At 52.5% G+C, this 16,442-nt stretch overlaps 2 protein-coding genes across 4 annotated transcripts in view; both read right to left on the minus strand.

The window, feature by feature from the left end:
• Positions 1-644: 644 nt before the first annotated feature.
• On the minus strand, positions 645-5,259 carry NGB (neuroglobin). The gene is made up of 4 exons (XM_049898445.1): positions 5,171-5,259; positions 2,845-2,956; positions 2,125-2,244; positions 645-779 (listed from the first exon to the last, which is right to left on the minus strand). The coding sequence occupies exons 1-4, from the start codon at positions 5,257-5,259 to the stop codon at positions 645-647; spliced, it is 456 nt and encodes a 151-aa protein (XP_049754402.1).
• Positions 5,260-10,644: 5,385 nt separating this feature from the next.
• The window catches only part of POMT2 (protein O-mannosyltransferase 2), a 58,029-nt gene continuing 52,231 nt past the window's right edge, over positions 10,645-16,442 (minus strand). For all 3 annotated transcript variants that reach the window (XM_049899725.1, XM_049899722.1, XM_049899724.1), the window contains 6 exons: positions 15,734-15,805; positions 15,375-15,434; positions 15,175-15,280; positions 12,991-13,131; positions 12,687-12,801; positions 10,645-11,714 (listed from right to left, as the gene is read on the minus strand). In XM_049899725.1, the coding sequence (XP_049755682.1) occupies positions 11,609-11,714; positions 12,687-12,801; positions 12,991-13,131; positions 15,175-15,280; positions 15,375-15,434; positions 15,734-15,805 (600 nt within the window). In that variant the 3' untranslated portion in view covers positions 10,645-11,608. The remainder of the gene's footprint in view (positions 11,715-12,686; positions 12,802-12,990; positions 13,132-15,174; positions 15,281-15,374; positions 15,435-15,733; positions 15,806-16,442) is intronic.

Below are 16,442 nucleotides of genomic sequence, written 5' to 3' on the forward strand. Positions count from 1 at the left end.
GATGTCATCTGAGAGACCCCCTAAGACCTAGATCAGCCCCATCACAGATTCAGGTCACCTCCCCTCTCTCAGCAATTTTCCTGATTACCTGCTCCCGCTGCCTGTAAGTCCACCATTAAGGTTAAAGCTGTTCTTTTTTTGTTTATGAAAAATCAATACCCTGGGATAGAAAAGCACTAACAAGAACGGAGAAGCAAGACAAGAAGGTGCTAGCAGCTCAGCCATCCACCCCCAACTTGGCCCAGGCTCACCTGAGAAGGGGTGGACAGACAGAAGAGTCCCATTCTCTCAAAGTCCCATTCCTTCCTTGCCCCATGCCACTTCTCCCACCAAAGCTCTGCTCCTCCTTGTTGGCATGGGGAGAAGGGGTGCCCAGAGGAAGAGAAGGCAGGCAGGGAAGAGGCTAGTGGGAGCGAGGGGTAATCCAGAAGCCCCTTCCTGAAGGAAAAGCCACCCCTGTCAGCAGTTGACAGGTAGGAGGGGCCTGAGATCCCAGCCCTGTTCCATCACCTCTCCAGGAGAGCTAAAGGGACAAGGGCCGAAATGCAAGGAGTCCTGGGGGAACCCAGGCTACAACGGACACAGACTAACAGACAGGCACACTGACATCTGTCAAGATGGGGGCCTCCGGGCAGGGCTGCCTCTTACTCGCCGTCCCAGCCTCGACTCATGGCCTGCACCACAGCCCCGTAGAGCTGACTCCAGGCGGCCTTCGTGGCTGGCGTGAAGGCGGGACCCAGGCACTTCTCCAGCATGTAGAGCAGGGACTCACCCACCGTCTGCAGAGGCAAAGGGCACCCTGTCATTCCCAAGGCAGGAAAGCATCGCTCCATTCCACAGGTGAGAAAACTGAGGCCCAGGGCTGGCAAGGGCTCTGAACCCTTCTTTTCTCCTGCACGTGTTCCATACTTTCTGAGTAAGAATCTGCCCATACCCCACTGTGCCCACCCTCCATAGCACCCTCACAACCACCCCATGAGTGGGAACCACAGCTCAGACACAGCCAAGTCATTGGCCCCAGGCCTCAGTTTCCTCATCTGCAAGGCAGCAGTCATGGTGGTTAAGAGCCCAGGCTCTGAAGCCAAGTGGACTTGAGCTCAAATTCTGACTCTACCATTCATGAGCTGTGTTACCTTGAACAAGTTATTTAACCTCTCTGATCCTCTGTTGCTTCCTCAGTAAAACAGGAAAAGTAAAAATTCCAACTCATGAAATTGTTGGGATGATTAAACAGGATAATCCATAAAAAGCTCTTAGCACAGCATCTGCAGACAGGAAGGCTTCAACAATAATAAGGGCTCTAATTTGCTATTATTGATCATAATCAAATAAAGTTCATTTATTCTGCAAATATTTAATGAATGTCCATTAAGGGCCAGGCACTGTGCTAGTGTTGGGGATGGAGAGAACAAGACAAACATGGTCCCTTCCTCAAGGGGCTTACTGTCTGGCAAGGTGACTGATCTGTGGTCAGTGAACCACACCTCTTGCGATTCACACCCTTGAGTATAGTCCTTCCACACTGACATTGGTCTCATCCTTGTGACTTGCTTTGGCCAATGGGACATTAGCAAGTGTTATGCAAACAGAATCTGGATAACTACTTACACACTGGGGCTTGTCCTCTTGGAGCACTCACTCTTGGAGCTCAGCTGCCATTCTGTAAAGCAGCTCAGCTAGACTACTGAAGGGTAAGAGGCCGTCTTGGACATTCTAGCCCCAGCTGAGCTCCCTGCTGAATGCAGTACATGAGTGGTTACAGCTACACCAGGTGGAACAGAAGAACTGTCCAGCTGAGCCCAGCCATGAGAAACCAGAAGTAGCTGTTTTAAGCCAGCATATTTTGGGATGGTTTGTTACATAGGTCAGACCAGCTAATTTCAAAGGTTCCTTAACTTCCTGTGATTCTAAAGGAAGCCATTTCAGAGAAGAAAAAAAGGGAGGCTCAGAAAGGTCAACCAGTACCAGGGTCACACAGCAGGTAAGTAACAGATGCAGGACCCCAGTCCTGGTCATCTGAGGGCATGGGAATAGGGAGAGAGAACAGTTGAATAGCGATGGACAGGAAGAGAGCAGTGGCCTCAGGCTGGAAGCTCTGGAGAGGAGAAGAGCCTCTGTACCCACCGAGAATGAGCTGAGCTTCACACCCACCAACCGGTGCTTCTTGCCCAGGCCGGCAAGGTACTCCTCCAGTGTGGACAGATCCTCCACATTGGTCACTGCAGCATCAATCACGACCATCACCTGCCAAGGCCAAGGAAGCAGTGAACAGAGAGACCCAAGGCCTGAAGCCAGGGTAACCCCACCCACTCACAACCACAGCCCAGACCTGGCGTCCCAACCAGAGGGTAGAGAGGCCACCTGGACCCTCAGTTTCCCAGGATCAGAGATGGAAGGTAACTGCCTGTATACAGTAGGCACTCAATATGTGATGGCCAAACTACTAATGTTACACTCATGAAGGAAGCCCCTCTCCTCTGAGGATCTCAAAGCCCTCAACAAGCCCACTGGACAGTGTTATACGCCAGGACAAGGAGACACTGGGGCCCTGGGAGAGTCCTGAGCCTCTAAGAAAACACCAGCCTGGTCTTCATAGGTGGATGAATGGCCAGGATTAGCACCAGCACCACCTATGGGAACCAGGGAACAAAGCTGAGGGCAATGACAGGCTGGGACCAGCTGGCTGAGCACAGGGTGGAGGGGGAAACCCAGCCCAGCCCAGCCCAGAAGGGAAGGAGTAGATACTCTGGAGATGGGGGGGCTTTCCTCCTCCAAGTCCTTCTACTCTCCCAGGTCCCAGAGGTCACACCCATCACGGCCCCAGCTGCCCTGCCTTCCCCTCACCTTCCGGATGTGGTCCAGGAACTCTGGGGAGGAGAGGCAGTCATCCACGCTGGAGAACTGGCGGCAGTTGTATTGGAAGAGGGGCAGCAGGTCTGGCTCCAGGTCAAACAGCCTGTGGGGAAGGTCCAGGTGTCAGCCCCCAAAAGCCCCCCGCGAGCCCTGGTTGTCCAGCAATGGGAGTGGGGGCTGAGCCAGGGCTTTGGCTGTAAACTCTGGTGCACCCTCCAACCTGACATGGGCCCTTTGCCAGCTTTGCTGCTGCCTCCTCCCCAACACTTAGGCCAGCTCTGAGGGGCGACCTGGGAAGAACAATGCATCTCCAGGTCTCTCAGTATCTGGCATATGATCGTTGGGCGCCATCAAGTTGATTCCTATTCATAGCAACCCAATGTGACAGGGTAGAACTACCCTATAGGGTTTTTAATAGCTGTAATTTTTACAGGAAGGAGCCCTGGTGGCACAGTGGTTAAAGTGCTTAGCTGCTAACCAAAAGGTCAGTGGTTCGAACCCACCAGCCACTCCTCAGGAGAAAGATGTGGCAGTCTGCTTCCATAAATATTTACAGCCTTGGAAACCACATGGGACAGTTCTACTCTGTCCTACAGAGTCATTATGATCCAATTTGATGGCAATGGGTTTGGTTTTGGTTACCTTTACAGAAGCAGATTGCCAGGTCTTTTTCCTGCAGAGCCACTAGGTGGCTTTGAGCCACCAACCTTTCTGTTAGCAGCCGAGTGCTTAACCATTGTGCTACCAGGGCTCCTTCTGGCATACAGTAGCCCCTTCATAAATAGTTATGGGGTGTGGGCTGGGACAGGAAGGAGGTCCTCATAATAGGAAATCTAGAGTTACATTATGGGGAGAGGAAAGTCCTTCTTTCTCCCTCTCTGTTTCAGCCTCCTACTCTTGGGTCAGAGCTTCCCAGGCTCCTCCTGTTTCCAGTAGGTGATGATAACAATAGTATCAAGAACAAAATCCACATAATGACTGAGCACTGAGTACTTCACCTGTGGTAAGCTCATGTCTTCCTCACCATCCCAAGCAGTGGGCACAACTGCTATTCTGATTTTACAGGAGGTTTTAAGTAATGTGCCCTAGGTCACACCATTTGGGGGTGGTGGAGCTCCAGGGAGTGCATGTTTGGAGACGGCAAAGAGATGGAAGCGGAAGATCTCAGTCACGTTTGGGAGGCATGTGGTGGTTTTGTGGAACTCTGTGTTTATCTCCCTCTGTCTTGGGGGAGTTTTTGTTTTTTTTTTTTTTTTTACAAAAGCCTCAGGGGAAGTTTTGGGCTGCCTCAGGGAGCCCCAGCTCCTGAAAATCCAAGGTGAGGAAGGGAGCGTTGCTCTGTTAGCAGGGGCAGATTAACCAGTAGGCAAGGTAAGCATGGTGCTTACCTTGCTTACTTCATCATCTGTAGTGGACAATTTCACATATTTTCACCACATTAAAGATGCTGCTTCTAAGTATGGCTGGCATCTGTCTTTCCCCCTGTCCCACAGCACCTTCCTACAGAATCAAAGCCTCTTTTCCAAGGGACAGTCCCTGACCGGCAGATGATGAAGTAAGCAAGGTAAGCATGGGCTTATTTGTGCTTACTTACTAAGATTAATGATCTAGCAAACCAGGTAAACAACCGTGCTTACCTTGCCTATTGGATAATCCGCGCCCTTCCCGTTGGTGATGGTATAGGAGTTGGGGAGAGGTCCCCAAGCTGGGGTTGCAAACTGACCTTCCCTAGCCTGGTGGGGTCTGCACACCGCCTAAGGGCCTCCTCGGTGGTGAGACTTGGGCGGCTCTCACCCCTTCCTCGGAGGATCTCTGGTCCTAGCCTGGTCCCTTCCCCAGTAGGGTTATCCTTCCATCTTTTGCTGGGAGTACGCACGCCTAGGGCCCGGACTCTGTGCACCGCTAACCACCCATGGGTGCGCCCGGCACACCCTCCCCGCACGGACCCTTGGGGCTCCCCAGTCCCCTGTACCCGGCGGCCGTGGGCGTCCTGCAGTCGCCACCCAAGGAACGTGCGGGAGGCACAAAGCCGAGCAGGGGCCACAGCTGGCCAGGTGTGAGGAGATTCGCTAGCGAGGCCCCCGCCCACCTCCATGAGCCCAAGCGGTTGCTGCAGGTGCAGCGCTGCCCGCAGGACGCACCCACGTCCGAGGAAGCTCACAAGGGGCTGCGCCACCGTCGCCGCGCTCCGCCGTCTCTGGCGCACATTTGGCGGGCGCCCGGCGCCAAGGCGGTGGCTGGTTCCCCTCCTACGGCCAAGCCAGCACTCTCGAGCCCATCCCGCGAGGCTGGGACCCCGGCGCTCCGGCCGCCTCACCTGGCGAACAGGACGGTACCGTGCTCCAGCGGGCTGCGGCTCACCACGCGCCAGCTCTGCCGGATCAGCTCGTGCTCGGGGCGCTGCATGCTCGCCGGGGACGCGGGGCACACGGCTGGGATTCTCGGGGCGCGGGGGCCGTCACTGCACGTGCAGCGCCATCTCTGTGGAGACTCAGGCCACTCCGCACCCCTTACAGTCCCCGCGCCTCCGCCGAGTCAGCGGCCGCTCCTTCCTTGGTCGGAGTGGAACGAAGACGCGCAGCAGCTCGCGGTGTGTGGAGGCGCCCCAGCCGCGCCCACCCCGCTGGTGCTGCCGGGGACCCCTCTCCCGCCGCTGAGCCCTGCGCCCCGCAGCTCAGCCAGCGGCCCCGCCCCGCGCCGCCCCGGCGGGGCGCTTTAAAGAGACCGCGTTCCCCGCCCCCGTCCGTCCATCAAGGCTCTTTCTCTCTCCGCAACCGGCTCCGGCCGAGAACGACCTGGTGGCGTGGGACATGCCCGAGCTTCAGTGCTTAACTGAAATCTTCCAGCCTCCCTGGGCCTCAGTTTCGCATCTGGAAACTGGTGATAATATTACTACTTAGTGTCTGGAAGACAGCTCTGGTGGCGCAGTGGTTAAGCGCTGGGCTGCTAACCAAAGGGTAGGCGGTTCAACACACCAGCTGCTCCGCAGGAGAAAGATGTGGCAGTCTACCGTAAAGATTTACAACCTTGGAAATCCTGTGGGGCAGTTCTACTCTGTCCTAAATAGTCACTTTGAGTCGGAATCCGCTCCAAGGCAACGGGTTTTCGTTTTAGGATATGGAACCCTGATGGCGCTGTGTTGAATTTGACCGCCTCTCCACAAGCCCCACCCAAACATTGCCCAGAGGCATTTGAGTTTGCTGTCAATCTCTTTCTCCTTTCTTCTGCCCTGAAGTTGTCCAGAGTGCGCTGGGGAGCATACCTTTATGACCAGGCTGAGAATGCGGTGCCCCCTGCCCTGGCTCAGGGTCTGACTGGGGCACCGGCATAGGTTGGAGGCCACCAGGGCTCTCAGCCTTGGGGACAGGGCCAAAACTGCAGACATTTCCAGGCAGGCCTGGCTTTTCTTGAGACTCCATCACTGGAAATCTGTGGGCTCCAGTTCTAATCCCAGCTCTGCTTAGCCAGGGTGGGACTTTGGGGGCAGTAGGCGTGAGCCTGTTTCCTCACCTGGAAATTGAGGGAGTTAGGATCTGGCAATCTACTGTTCCATAATTTTTAATCGACTTTAGTTTTTTTTTAGAAAGTACTGTTTCAGGTAACAGTCTTACGCTTGCCATCCAAGCAAACAGTTGGTTACGTATCAGACCTAAACTTTTCTGTTTCAAGCATGAAAGTTTCTCAGGCCCCAGCCCAGTTCTAGTGGCCCAGGTTTTGGAGAGCTGGCCCATTCATTATTGGCCATTTCAAGTCTCTGAGCCTATCTCCTCCTAGTCTGTCCACTTCTCTCTCTGGGCCTGTTTCCTCAGCTGTGCAGTAAGAGGGTTGAGCAGCATGGTCTCTAAGGGCCTTCCAGAATCAATCTCTTTTGGTTCCAGGGGTACGAGGTGGGTGTTCTTGGACTATTGGTTATGACCAGGCTGTGGCTCCATGCCTGGTGCTCAGCTTTCTCCTGGCCCCAAATCATGACCGAGAGCCTCAGAACTCTTCTTCCTGGCTCCCAGCCAGGCACAATGAAAACATCTAAGTGTTTTCCCTCTCCCAAGGGCTCAGGAGTTTGGGGTGGGCTGTATTCCCATCCTCCCATCTCCCCACACATCCAGGAGTGTGGTGGTGGGGGGTTCTGAGCTGGGCAGGAGAGCAAGGCTTTAAGCAGCCTGGCAAAACCTGTGTCCTGGAGTCCAAGAGACCCCCAAGAAGAAGCACAAAGAGATGGGGACTGTGGAAAAAGAAGGCCAGTGTACCTGGGGACTAAACTTCTACTTGGTATCCAGTGGCCCTGCAGCCAGGTGCAACCCAGGTCACAGAGGAAGGGCACAAGTGCCCTTTAGCTTTCAGAGACCAGATATCCAGGGCTCCATGCAAATCGTCTGACTAGTCTAAGGCCTCCCATTTCACCCATCTTACTCTTCCTGTCAATAGTCTAGGGAACCTTCTTACCTCCTGAGTCCTTTGGAGGAGGTCTGATAAGTTAATAGGAGTTAATGGTCTTAGCTAGTGATGGAATCGCCACTCAAACCCATGGCCTTGCCGTTTGCCTTTCCAGGGCCAGAAGCAGGCAGGAGGATACAGGAGGAGAGGGCTGAGTGCACTGTAATCTCTGCCTCCCTTAGTGAAAAGGCTGGAGAGTTTGGCTGGGCCTAAGTAGCCAGGGTGGGGTATTTCAACAAGTAATGCAAGGGTCCACATTTGAGGGGCTGGGGGAGTCACAGGTGCTCCTCTTCCTGCCTAGCATCTGCATGGGACTTGGGCAGGTTATAACCTAGGAGAAATTTCAAGTCCTGTCCAGAGCTGGAGCTGCTGTTGAGGCCAGATTTATCATTAATAATAATAAAGAGCTAACATTCATTGAGCATTCAGGTGCCAGACACTTGCAAGGCCACCTATATCGTTAACTCTTTTCATCCTCGAGATTCTATGAAGTAGGTAATACTTACTATACTCCTGTTTTACAGATGAGGAAACGGAGGCATAGAGGTTAAGTAACAAGCCCAAGGTCACACAGCTAATAAGTGGTGGGGCCAGGATTCTACCTCAACTCTGAATCTGTAGCCCATGCCCTAGGTCTCCATGCACCACTGCCTCCCTCACTCTAAAGGACTGTGATCAAGAGCTGTGTCCATAGTTCAGACCAAGCCAAGGTCATCAGGTGTGAGGTGTGGGTCAGTGGGGTGCTGGAACCAGCTATTAGATGGTTGTGAGACCCAGTTGTGTGCATCCCTTTCCTACTCCTCATTGAGTGACATTAAGTTGGTAGCCTGAAATAGGCCACGGTGGGACTCTTTGCACTATGGGAATTGGCAAATGCTACAAATTTGGGCTTTTACCCTCTGAAAAACCTGTTGTTAAACCTACAAGCACAGCACCTGGGGGAACCAGGAACAACTGGGCCCTAGATGAGCTGTTGCTTTAAGGAGAACATATTAAGGAACTTGCTAAGTCTTGAGACCTCCAGGCTGAGGTCAGATCTTCTCCCCAGAGGGTCCAGGGCTGCCAGGTTGTTCTGGGAAGGTGCTTCTAGTCCCAGCACCAGGAGGGAGAAGCAGAAAAAGTTCAGCTAGGAGTTGATTCCTGGCCCTACCATTTACTAATTGGAGACTTGAGGTAAGTCATTTAATCTCTCATGGGTAAAATGGAGATAAAAACGTCATTGACTTCACTGGGGCTTTATGAGGATTAAATGTCACAGATGTGTCGGGACTTTATAAACCAAGCAGTGTCATTCAAAGGACAGTATTTGGTCCTTTTCTAACCTGAATGTCCTTGGCATTTCCCATCTCCTGAGGATCCAGAGGACCCACTCTGTCTTCCCCCCAGTTACCCTTAGTCCTAAATTGGGGGTGGGGGGGACAGCCTAGAAGACATGGATTTCACAGTGCAGTGCTACTCCCCCCCACCCCACCTTTCTGTTCAACGCTCAAGTCAGCTACTCCCTCCTGCAGACCCTTGACATCAAGTCCTGGTAACAGAGGACTCCTGTCAGGGTGGAGGCTCTGTTAAGCAAGTTACTACAATGCTGGGCCACTCAGCTGTCTCAGAAGTGGACAGCTCTGTTACTATCTCTTGCTCCTTTCTATATTGCGTGGGGAAGTTAAATGAGAAAAAATAATATTCCTTATTTTGGAATAAGTTTAAATAAATGAATAATAACTGACATGGCTCAAGTAACCATGTACATGGGAAGGCCCAAATGTCCCCTGGGCAACCAGGCTCATGGGGCCAGCCCAGGGTCTCTGCTGGCATTAGAGTGGCCTCAGACACGAGACACAATGGAATGGTTTTTAAACTCAAAACATTCTCTTCTTCTTAGGGAGGACTTTCAGGGAGCCAGAGGACAAGTCAGATTCAATTAAGTACAACAAGAACAACATGGTGTTGAAAACAAGAGCTATTTATTACAAAACTAAATGGCCTCTGATCATCTCTGGAAACCTTTTATATACATATATATATAACGTGGCTCAAGAAGCTGGCTGGAGGTTGGGCTGACTAACAAGTGTCTTCTGCGTCCACCCGCAAGTCCGTGGCATGTTATATTTCTGCTGATCTCTGGGGGCTGGAGTCCATATTCAGAGCAGCCCCTCACCCCAGCACCTTCCAAATAACAGAGCCTGAGAGTTTGAAGCTACATGAATCCATGTGGCCCTGTCCCCCGAGATGTGTCTGCCAGCCTGGGCATGGAGGAAGAGGAGGAAAGAAGTGGAAGAGACAGAGGAACCCTTTGTGCCCAGTGTGGCCAAATTAGTGGGCAGAAGGCTCCTGAGCCTTCTCCTTGCCTCACCCTCTCAGAGTGGCTGCCCCCTTTCAACAAGTTCATATCGGGAAATAAAGAACGCACAAGGGAACATCCACCACCTCCTGGATGGCACTGTGTGCCACCTCTTTCACGAAGAGCCAAGAACAGACTCCTGAATTCTACCTCCAGCAGAGCCACCCAGATGGCTGCCCCCACCCAGTCAGAAGAAATCAACTCCACCTGTGGGGAGGAGGGGTGGGCGGAGGTTCTCCATCCCTGCTGCCCTCCCTTCCACAAATGCAATTAAACAAGCAGCCCAGACTCAGCACACAGGCAGGGCTTCCTGCTGGGGGAAGTCAAAAGGGCTGTAGCCCTGGGAGAGGGAGGTCATCAGGCCCCAGATCTAATTAACCAGCCTGCCTTGCTTTTGACATTGCTGCATTTCCTCTATTAACATTAATGACGGTTGGTCTGAACTCCAAGCATGGCCCAGAAGCTTCCCTCCCCACCACCCAGTGGGTAGCACAGCCTGTCTCTGGGGCCAATTTCCAGTCTCCGTGGCAACCGTCTCCCGAAGATGCTCTAAAGAGCTCTGACCTTGTCAGGGTTGGTGGGGACTACAGGGGAGGGATGATGGAGTGTGGCAGAGATCCATCTTTAAGCCCTGAAGCACCACAGTCCTCTGTGCACTGGGAGGAGGGATGCAGGCTGAGGGGCTGCCTTTGGGCTGGTTTGGTTCTGACACAAGTGTTTTCTTAATCCTTTGCATTTCAGAAGGAAATGGAAGGTGAACAGTGCTGAGCTTCTTGTTTGGGCATCAAAGTGGTCGAGAAAAGAAGCTGTAATGCATTTGTAGGTGCTCTGAGTCTTTTGGGAAAAGAGAGGAGAAATAGGGACACACAGAAGGGAAAATGCCAATGGAGTGAAAGAGCAGGGGCTGTCAGCTGGGGAAGCCCAGCAAGTGACAGCCCTGAGTGCCCATACCCCAGCACCCCCCGGGGTCCCAGCCCAGACCCACACAGACTCCCTGCCCTCCCTCCCTCTTGTCTGCCTCACTGTTTAGCAAGGGTCTCCAAAGGCTCGCCCAGCAATCAGTAGACTGCATCTGTCCTGGTCCTCCTGGCCAGGCCTGATGCAGAGGAGAAGGGATGGCAGAGAAGCAGCCTCTGACACACAGGTCCGGGGACACAGCACAGCCATGGTTAGGATACCGTTCCCCCACAACCTGAGGGAGTCAGACATTATCCCCGGAGAGCGAGGAGCCAGGGCCGAGGAGCTCAGTCCTCTGCACACGGCCCAGGCAGGAAGTCTGGCCACCAGTTGCCACAAAGGAGACTTGCCAGCAGCAACCTTGAGGGGAAGCAGCTGGGAGATGGGTCCTGCAGCTCAGCCGGCTTGCTCTCCTGCTCAGAGGCACTGTCTGTCTACAGGAAGGACGGCAGCAGGCACTGACGGTCTGTCTGCTCTGCCCTTGGTGATACCCCAAGGTGGTGTCTGTACTCTCAGCCCTGGACCCTCTTATAGGTCAGAGAACCTTTGATGGATCTTACAAACCCAAACCGAACCAAAGCCAACATGAAGAAATACCAAATGAATTATTGCAGCCCTGGACTGTTTCTTGGAGTTTATGACATTCAGCTGTCCACAGTCACATGGTCTACATTCCACAGGCATATGGACACATGCACCCTCACACCTACACTCTCACACCCACCCTCTTGCACACTCATTCTCCCTCATGTCACACACTCAGGGAAACGGGCCTGTGAGACGTTGTCCTTGGCTGTGCAGCCACCCCTGCTGTGGCATCTCCACAGGGCTGCAGACCCAGCTGTGGCTCTCTCCAGTGCTGGCCTAAATCCACTCCGAGTTCACCCCTAGAAGTTGGTCCTGGCAGGCAGCAGAGGTCCTCAGGCTCCTGGGCAGCTTCCTCCACAGCCAAGAGGGCCCAGGGACTGGCTCCACACCTGGCTGTCTCCAGGCAGTTCCTGGATCCAGGGTGGAGTCCTTCCAGTAGTCTCAGAAGTCCCATGATTCTAGCCACCTTAGCCCTGCCATTGGACTGAGGGGGTTCTGGGCAAGGGGACCAACCATCCCGTAAGCCAGAGGGTGGAAGAGGTAGAAGCTGTGAGAGAGAATTCAGAAGGGAGCTGTCAGCATCCCAGGGCCTCAGCTGAAGTAGGGGCCTTTTAGAGTTTGTAACTCAGCCCTGCCTGCTGGAGCCCATCAGACCTCAACATACAAAGTGCATCCCTTCCACCCCCACACCAGTCTGAGTTTGCCACTGGACATACTGTAGTTGGAAAGCCTAGATGCTGGCTTAATGACAATAAAGGAAAGAGCCCTGGTCCAAGAGGACCAGGAAGGAATTACAAAAAAAAAAAAAAAAAAAACACAGTCCAGGGGTCTGGTCATGGGTTGCCTGGCCCAGAGTGTTTGTTAAAATGTGGTTTTAACCCTCGAAGCCAAGACGCCACCATTCCCTGTTCATGCTTTTCTGTCCCTGTCTGATCCCTAAGGAATCAGGGATTCTTAACCAGGGGATCTGGGAAGCCAGCAAGGACGAGGGGAGGGAAGGGTGGCTTTCCCAACCATACCCTCCTTCTAGGGATTCTGAGCCAACCACACACCCCACTCCCACTCTGCCCAGCCTCTCTCCCTCACCCCACTCAGTGCTGCGCTGGTAGGAAGCCACTGTGACTAAAGAGGGGTACGCTTTCAGGTGTACTGGGAACCACTGGCAGAAGGTAAGAACACAGAGCTCTCGTGGCACATTAGGGTCACCTGGGGAGCTTTTAGGTTGGTGGTTCATATTCACCAGCTGCTCCGCAGAAGAAAGATGTGGCAGTCTGCTTCTGTAAAGGTTACAGCCTTGGAAACCCTATGGGGCGGTTCTACTCTGTCCTGTAGGGTTGTTCTGAGTCGGAATCAACTTGACGGCAGTGGGTTTCGGGGGGAGATTTTACAACTGCGGTAACTGGGCTCCACCTGAGCCCAACTGAACAGCATCTCTGGTATGTTTTAAGCGCCCCAGATGATTCCAAAATGCATCCAGGGCCGATGCACCCCTGAGTGCATGGGGGGAGGGACTGCTCACCTGTAGGCAGTTCCCAGGAGCAGGCTCAGGATTCCCCCTACATGGATGCCCCTGGCCAGGGAGGAGGGGGCCAGGCGCCAGGCACAGAGCCGCAGGAGCGTGTCCCACAGAATCCCTAGTAAAGAGAAGAGAAACCCTACCAGCCTGTCAGAGAATGACTCTGGGGGTGCAACAGAAAGGAGCCACCCCACGTCAGGGAAGGAGAAAGATTGGCTGTCAGCTCTGCGGCTCCATGGTAGCCTCTTCCCCCCACCTCCACCCCCACCGCCATATTTATTACCCAAATCCAGGTGGCAGCACTGACCTGTCAACATGCTGGAGAAGAGCATGGCTGGGAAGTAGTGGTGGAAGTAAAGGATCCGGCCCATCAAGAAGAACGGGAAGTAATGGAGCACCCAGCCAAGCAGGGCCTGACCGCCTCCTCGTAGCAGGACCTGGGACAGCCCTGGATCCCAAGCAGCACAGTCCCAGTCAGAGGACACGAAAGGCCAGAGGTCCTGGGCTCTAGGCCACTCTGCCTCTTCCTTGCTGTGCAGCCTTGAGTAAGCCATATCGCCGAGCTGGGTCTCTCGTTCCCTCATCTGGCCCAACACGAACAACCCTACAGCAACTTGAAGAGCAGCAGACCTGGAGCTGCTGGATCTTGAAAGCCCTGGTCAAGACCTAACTGCTGAGGTCTCGACACCAATGGCAGAGGCACTCGACACCAGCAGGAGGCAGCCCAGACTCTACAGAAACCATAATCCTACATACCCTACTGACAGCTTCCCTCACTGCCTCCAACCCCTGCTTCTTCACTGCCCCACAGGCCTTTGTAGTGGCAGACAGGGGTATAGGTGGGGGGCAGAGATGAGGACAGAGGTGGGCAGGGGGGCATGTCTGGGACTATGAGCGATTTCTCAGACGCTATGGCCTACAGTCTAGCCACTAAAGTTACCAGGGGCAGCACTAGGATGGGAACCCACACATGTGCTCTGGGGCTCCTCTCTGCCCCACTAGAGAACAGGACCTTGGAACAAGGAAGGGGCAGAAGAAAAAAGATGGACAGCTCTGTATATAGCATATAGGTAAAAGTGAAGGGTCTGAGGGACAATTTCGGTAAATGCTATCGCATATACAATTTTGTAAAAATGACCAAAAAACCTGTGTGGTTACATAGGTAGATATGGATATATATATATGTATAGGAAGGCCCAACCGAGTAAATGGACGTGTGTGTATAGGTGAATCTGTAGGCATAAGTATATACGTGCTTGTATGTACTGCATATATACCCACATATATAACAAACCACAGAGGGGGCACAGTTATGGAGACTTCCTAGACACATCCGAACAACTCGCTGGATTCGTGTACTGGGTCAAGGGGCTTGAGACCATAGTCTTGGGGGACGGCTTAGTCAGCTGGCATAACATAGTTCACAAAGATGATGTTCTACACCCTAGTTTGGTAAACAGCATCTGGGGTCTTATAAGCTTGACAGCAGCCATCTAAAATACAATTATTGGTCTCTACTCCTATGGATCAAAAGAGAATGAAGGAAATCAAAGGCTCAGAGAAAAAACCAGTCCACGGGACTAATAGCCCACATACCACAGCCTCTTCTAAACTGAAACCAGAAGAACTAGATGGTGCCTGGCTACCACTACCCACCATTCTGACCAGGGACACAACAGAAGGTCCCGGATAGGATGGGAGATAAATGTAGAACAAAACTCAAATTCCTAAAAAAGGCCAGACATACTGGACCGACAGAGACTAGAGGAACCTTTGAGACTATTGCCCTAAGATACCTTTGAACTTGGAATTGAAGCTATTTCTGTAGGTCACCTTTCAGCCAAATAATAGATTGGCTTATAAAATAAACGATGTCACCCGTGAGTAATGTGCTCCTTTAAACAATCAACTATATGAGACCACATGGTCAACATTTACTCAAAAGCAGAGATGAGAAGGCAAGGAGGCGAAGTGAAGCTAGATCAATGGAAACAGAACAAACAGAATGGAAATAATGAGAATGCTGACGCATTGTAAAAACTGTAACCGATGGCATGGAACAATTTGTATAAAAATAGTTAAAGGGGGACCTAATTTCTGTGTAGCTTTCACCTAAAACACAATAAAATATTATTTAAAAATAGAAAAAGTGAAGGCTCCGAAGTCAGACTATGGATTCCATCCTCAGCTCTATTACTTACTAGCAAGATATATGTCGTAGGACAAGTTCCTTAACCTCTTTTGCTTTCATTTCCTAATCCATACAATGTGGGTAATCACATCTTATCCTATAGGGTTGTTGGGAGGATGTAACATGCTTAACACAGCACTTGGGCATTTGTTGACTGTTAGCTTTTAAGAGCAAAGGAGAAGGGAGAGGAGGGCAGTGAAGGCAAAGGATGCCCTCTTCGCAGGCCGGCCAGCCCTCCCCCAGGAGTGTAGGTATCATGCCAGTGGCCAGATCAGGGGAGGGATGGCCCAGGAACCTGACCTTCCACCTCCGCTGGCAGGTGGACCCCTCTTTGCAGAGCCACAGCAATGAAGCTCCCCGTGAGGAGGTAGAGGGCAATGCTCAAAAGGTTCAGCCACCAAACCACCTGTGTGGAAATGAGAACAGCAGGATGAGAGGACAGCAGCGGCTCTCCGCAGGCAAATGCTTGAGGCCAAAATCGGAAGGCACGGGGCACTCACTGGGTTGCCAAGCAGATAGACTCGGAAGTCCGTGTCATTGATACCTGAGAAGCGCAGGCCCTGTGGGGCAGAGAATACGTTGCTGATCCAGGGTCTAGCTCATCCCAGTCCTCATTCCTCCAAGGGGAGGGAGACTGGTCACCTTCCAGACAGGAAGGTTGGGGCAGAGGCTCAGAAGGTGCAAATTCTACATGAGCTCTATGGGAAGGCTGGGTCAGAATCAGAAAACAGAGCCCTGTCTCTGGCCAACCCATCCCACACTCATCTGTCCACTCCAGCACATCTCCCCTCCGCCCCAAATCTCAATGGTCTCCTTCTTGTCTCCATTTCCTGGGAGGAGCTCTAACCTCGGGCCCTACCTGGTAGTTGATAGGCCAGTGCCAGGGCTTGGATGTGAAGTCATTATCCTTGGGTTTGAGGCCATTGTTCCCCTGCAGGATGGTGGCAAAAAAAAAAAAAAAAAAAAAAAACAAGGACATTAGACAGAGACCTATAAGGCTGGCAGAAATGGGAGGCCAAATATCTCTGATATGTGGCCAAGTGTCAGAGCCACCCTCTCTCCCCTCCCTCCTTTGTAAGAAAATCAGGTGCTCATTCCCAGCCTGCCAGCCTGCCTACAACAATCACCTTATTTCCCCCAAACAAGCAGGCCTCCATTTCCCAGCAGAGACCGGCCATTCGGACCTTCGAAGCTTGAGACAAAGATGACAACAGGGAATGAGGGACCTATCTCCCATGGGCACAGAAAACATACCCATCTTCCAGGCCAAGGATAAGGTGTCAAAAAGGGGGTAAGCGGGGTGTGAGAGGCCAATTTCAAACAGAAACCGGGAAACTCTGAAGAGGGCCCGGACTCGGAAAACATTACTTTAGGCCAGTGTTCCTTGACTTTTTTTTTTTTCTTTTCATGACTGCCCTCCCACCCCCAGGAGCCTTTTTAGACATTTTTCCCCTACACCTCCCCATAAAATTTTAATACCAGGCTATACTGTACATCTATTTATGTGCCGTACAGATGCCTGTGCTTTACACGTAAAAAGCGGAAAGTTTATTTTGCCCTCCAGGAAC

The sequence above is a fragment of the Elephas maximus genome, chromosome 10 (genome assembly GCF_024166365.1).
Source record: "Elephas maximus indicus isolate mEleMax1 chromosome 10, mEleMax1 primary haplotype, whole genome shotgun sequence".
Lineage (NCBI taxonomy): Eukaryota > Metazoa > Chordata > Mammalia > Proboscidea > Elephantidae > Elephas > Elephas maximus.

What these genes read in the sequence shown, in the direction of transcription:
- NGB (XM_049898445.1), bottom strand. Translation starts at nt 5,259, where the DNA reads ATGCAGCGCCCCGAGCACGAGCTGATCCGGCAGAGCTGGCGCGTGGTG. An exon ending in GGTACCGTCCTGTTCGCCAG is followed by an intron (nt 2,957 to 5,170) that starts GTGAGGCGGCCG and finishes CCTTCCCCACAG; the next exon opens with GCTGTTTGACCTGGAGCCAG. An exon ending in TCCTGGACCACATCCGGAAG is followed by an intron (nt 2,245 to 2,844) that starts GTGAGGGGAAGG and finishes TGGCCTTGGCAG; the next exon opens with GTGATGGTCGTGATTGATGC.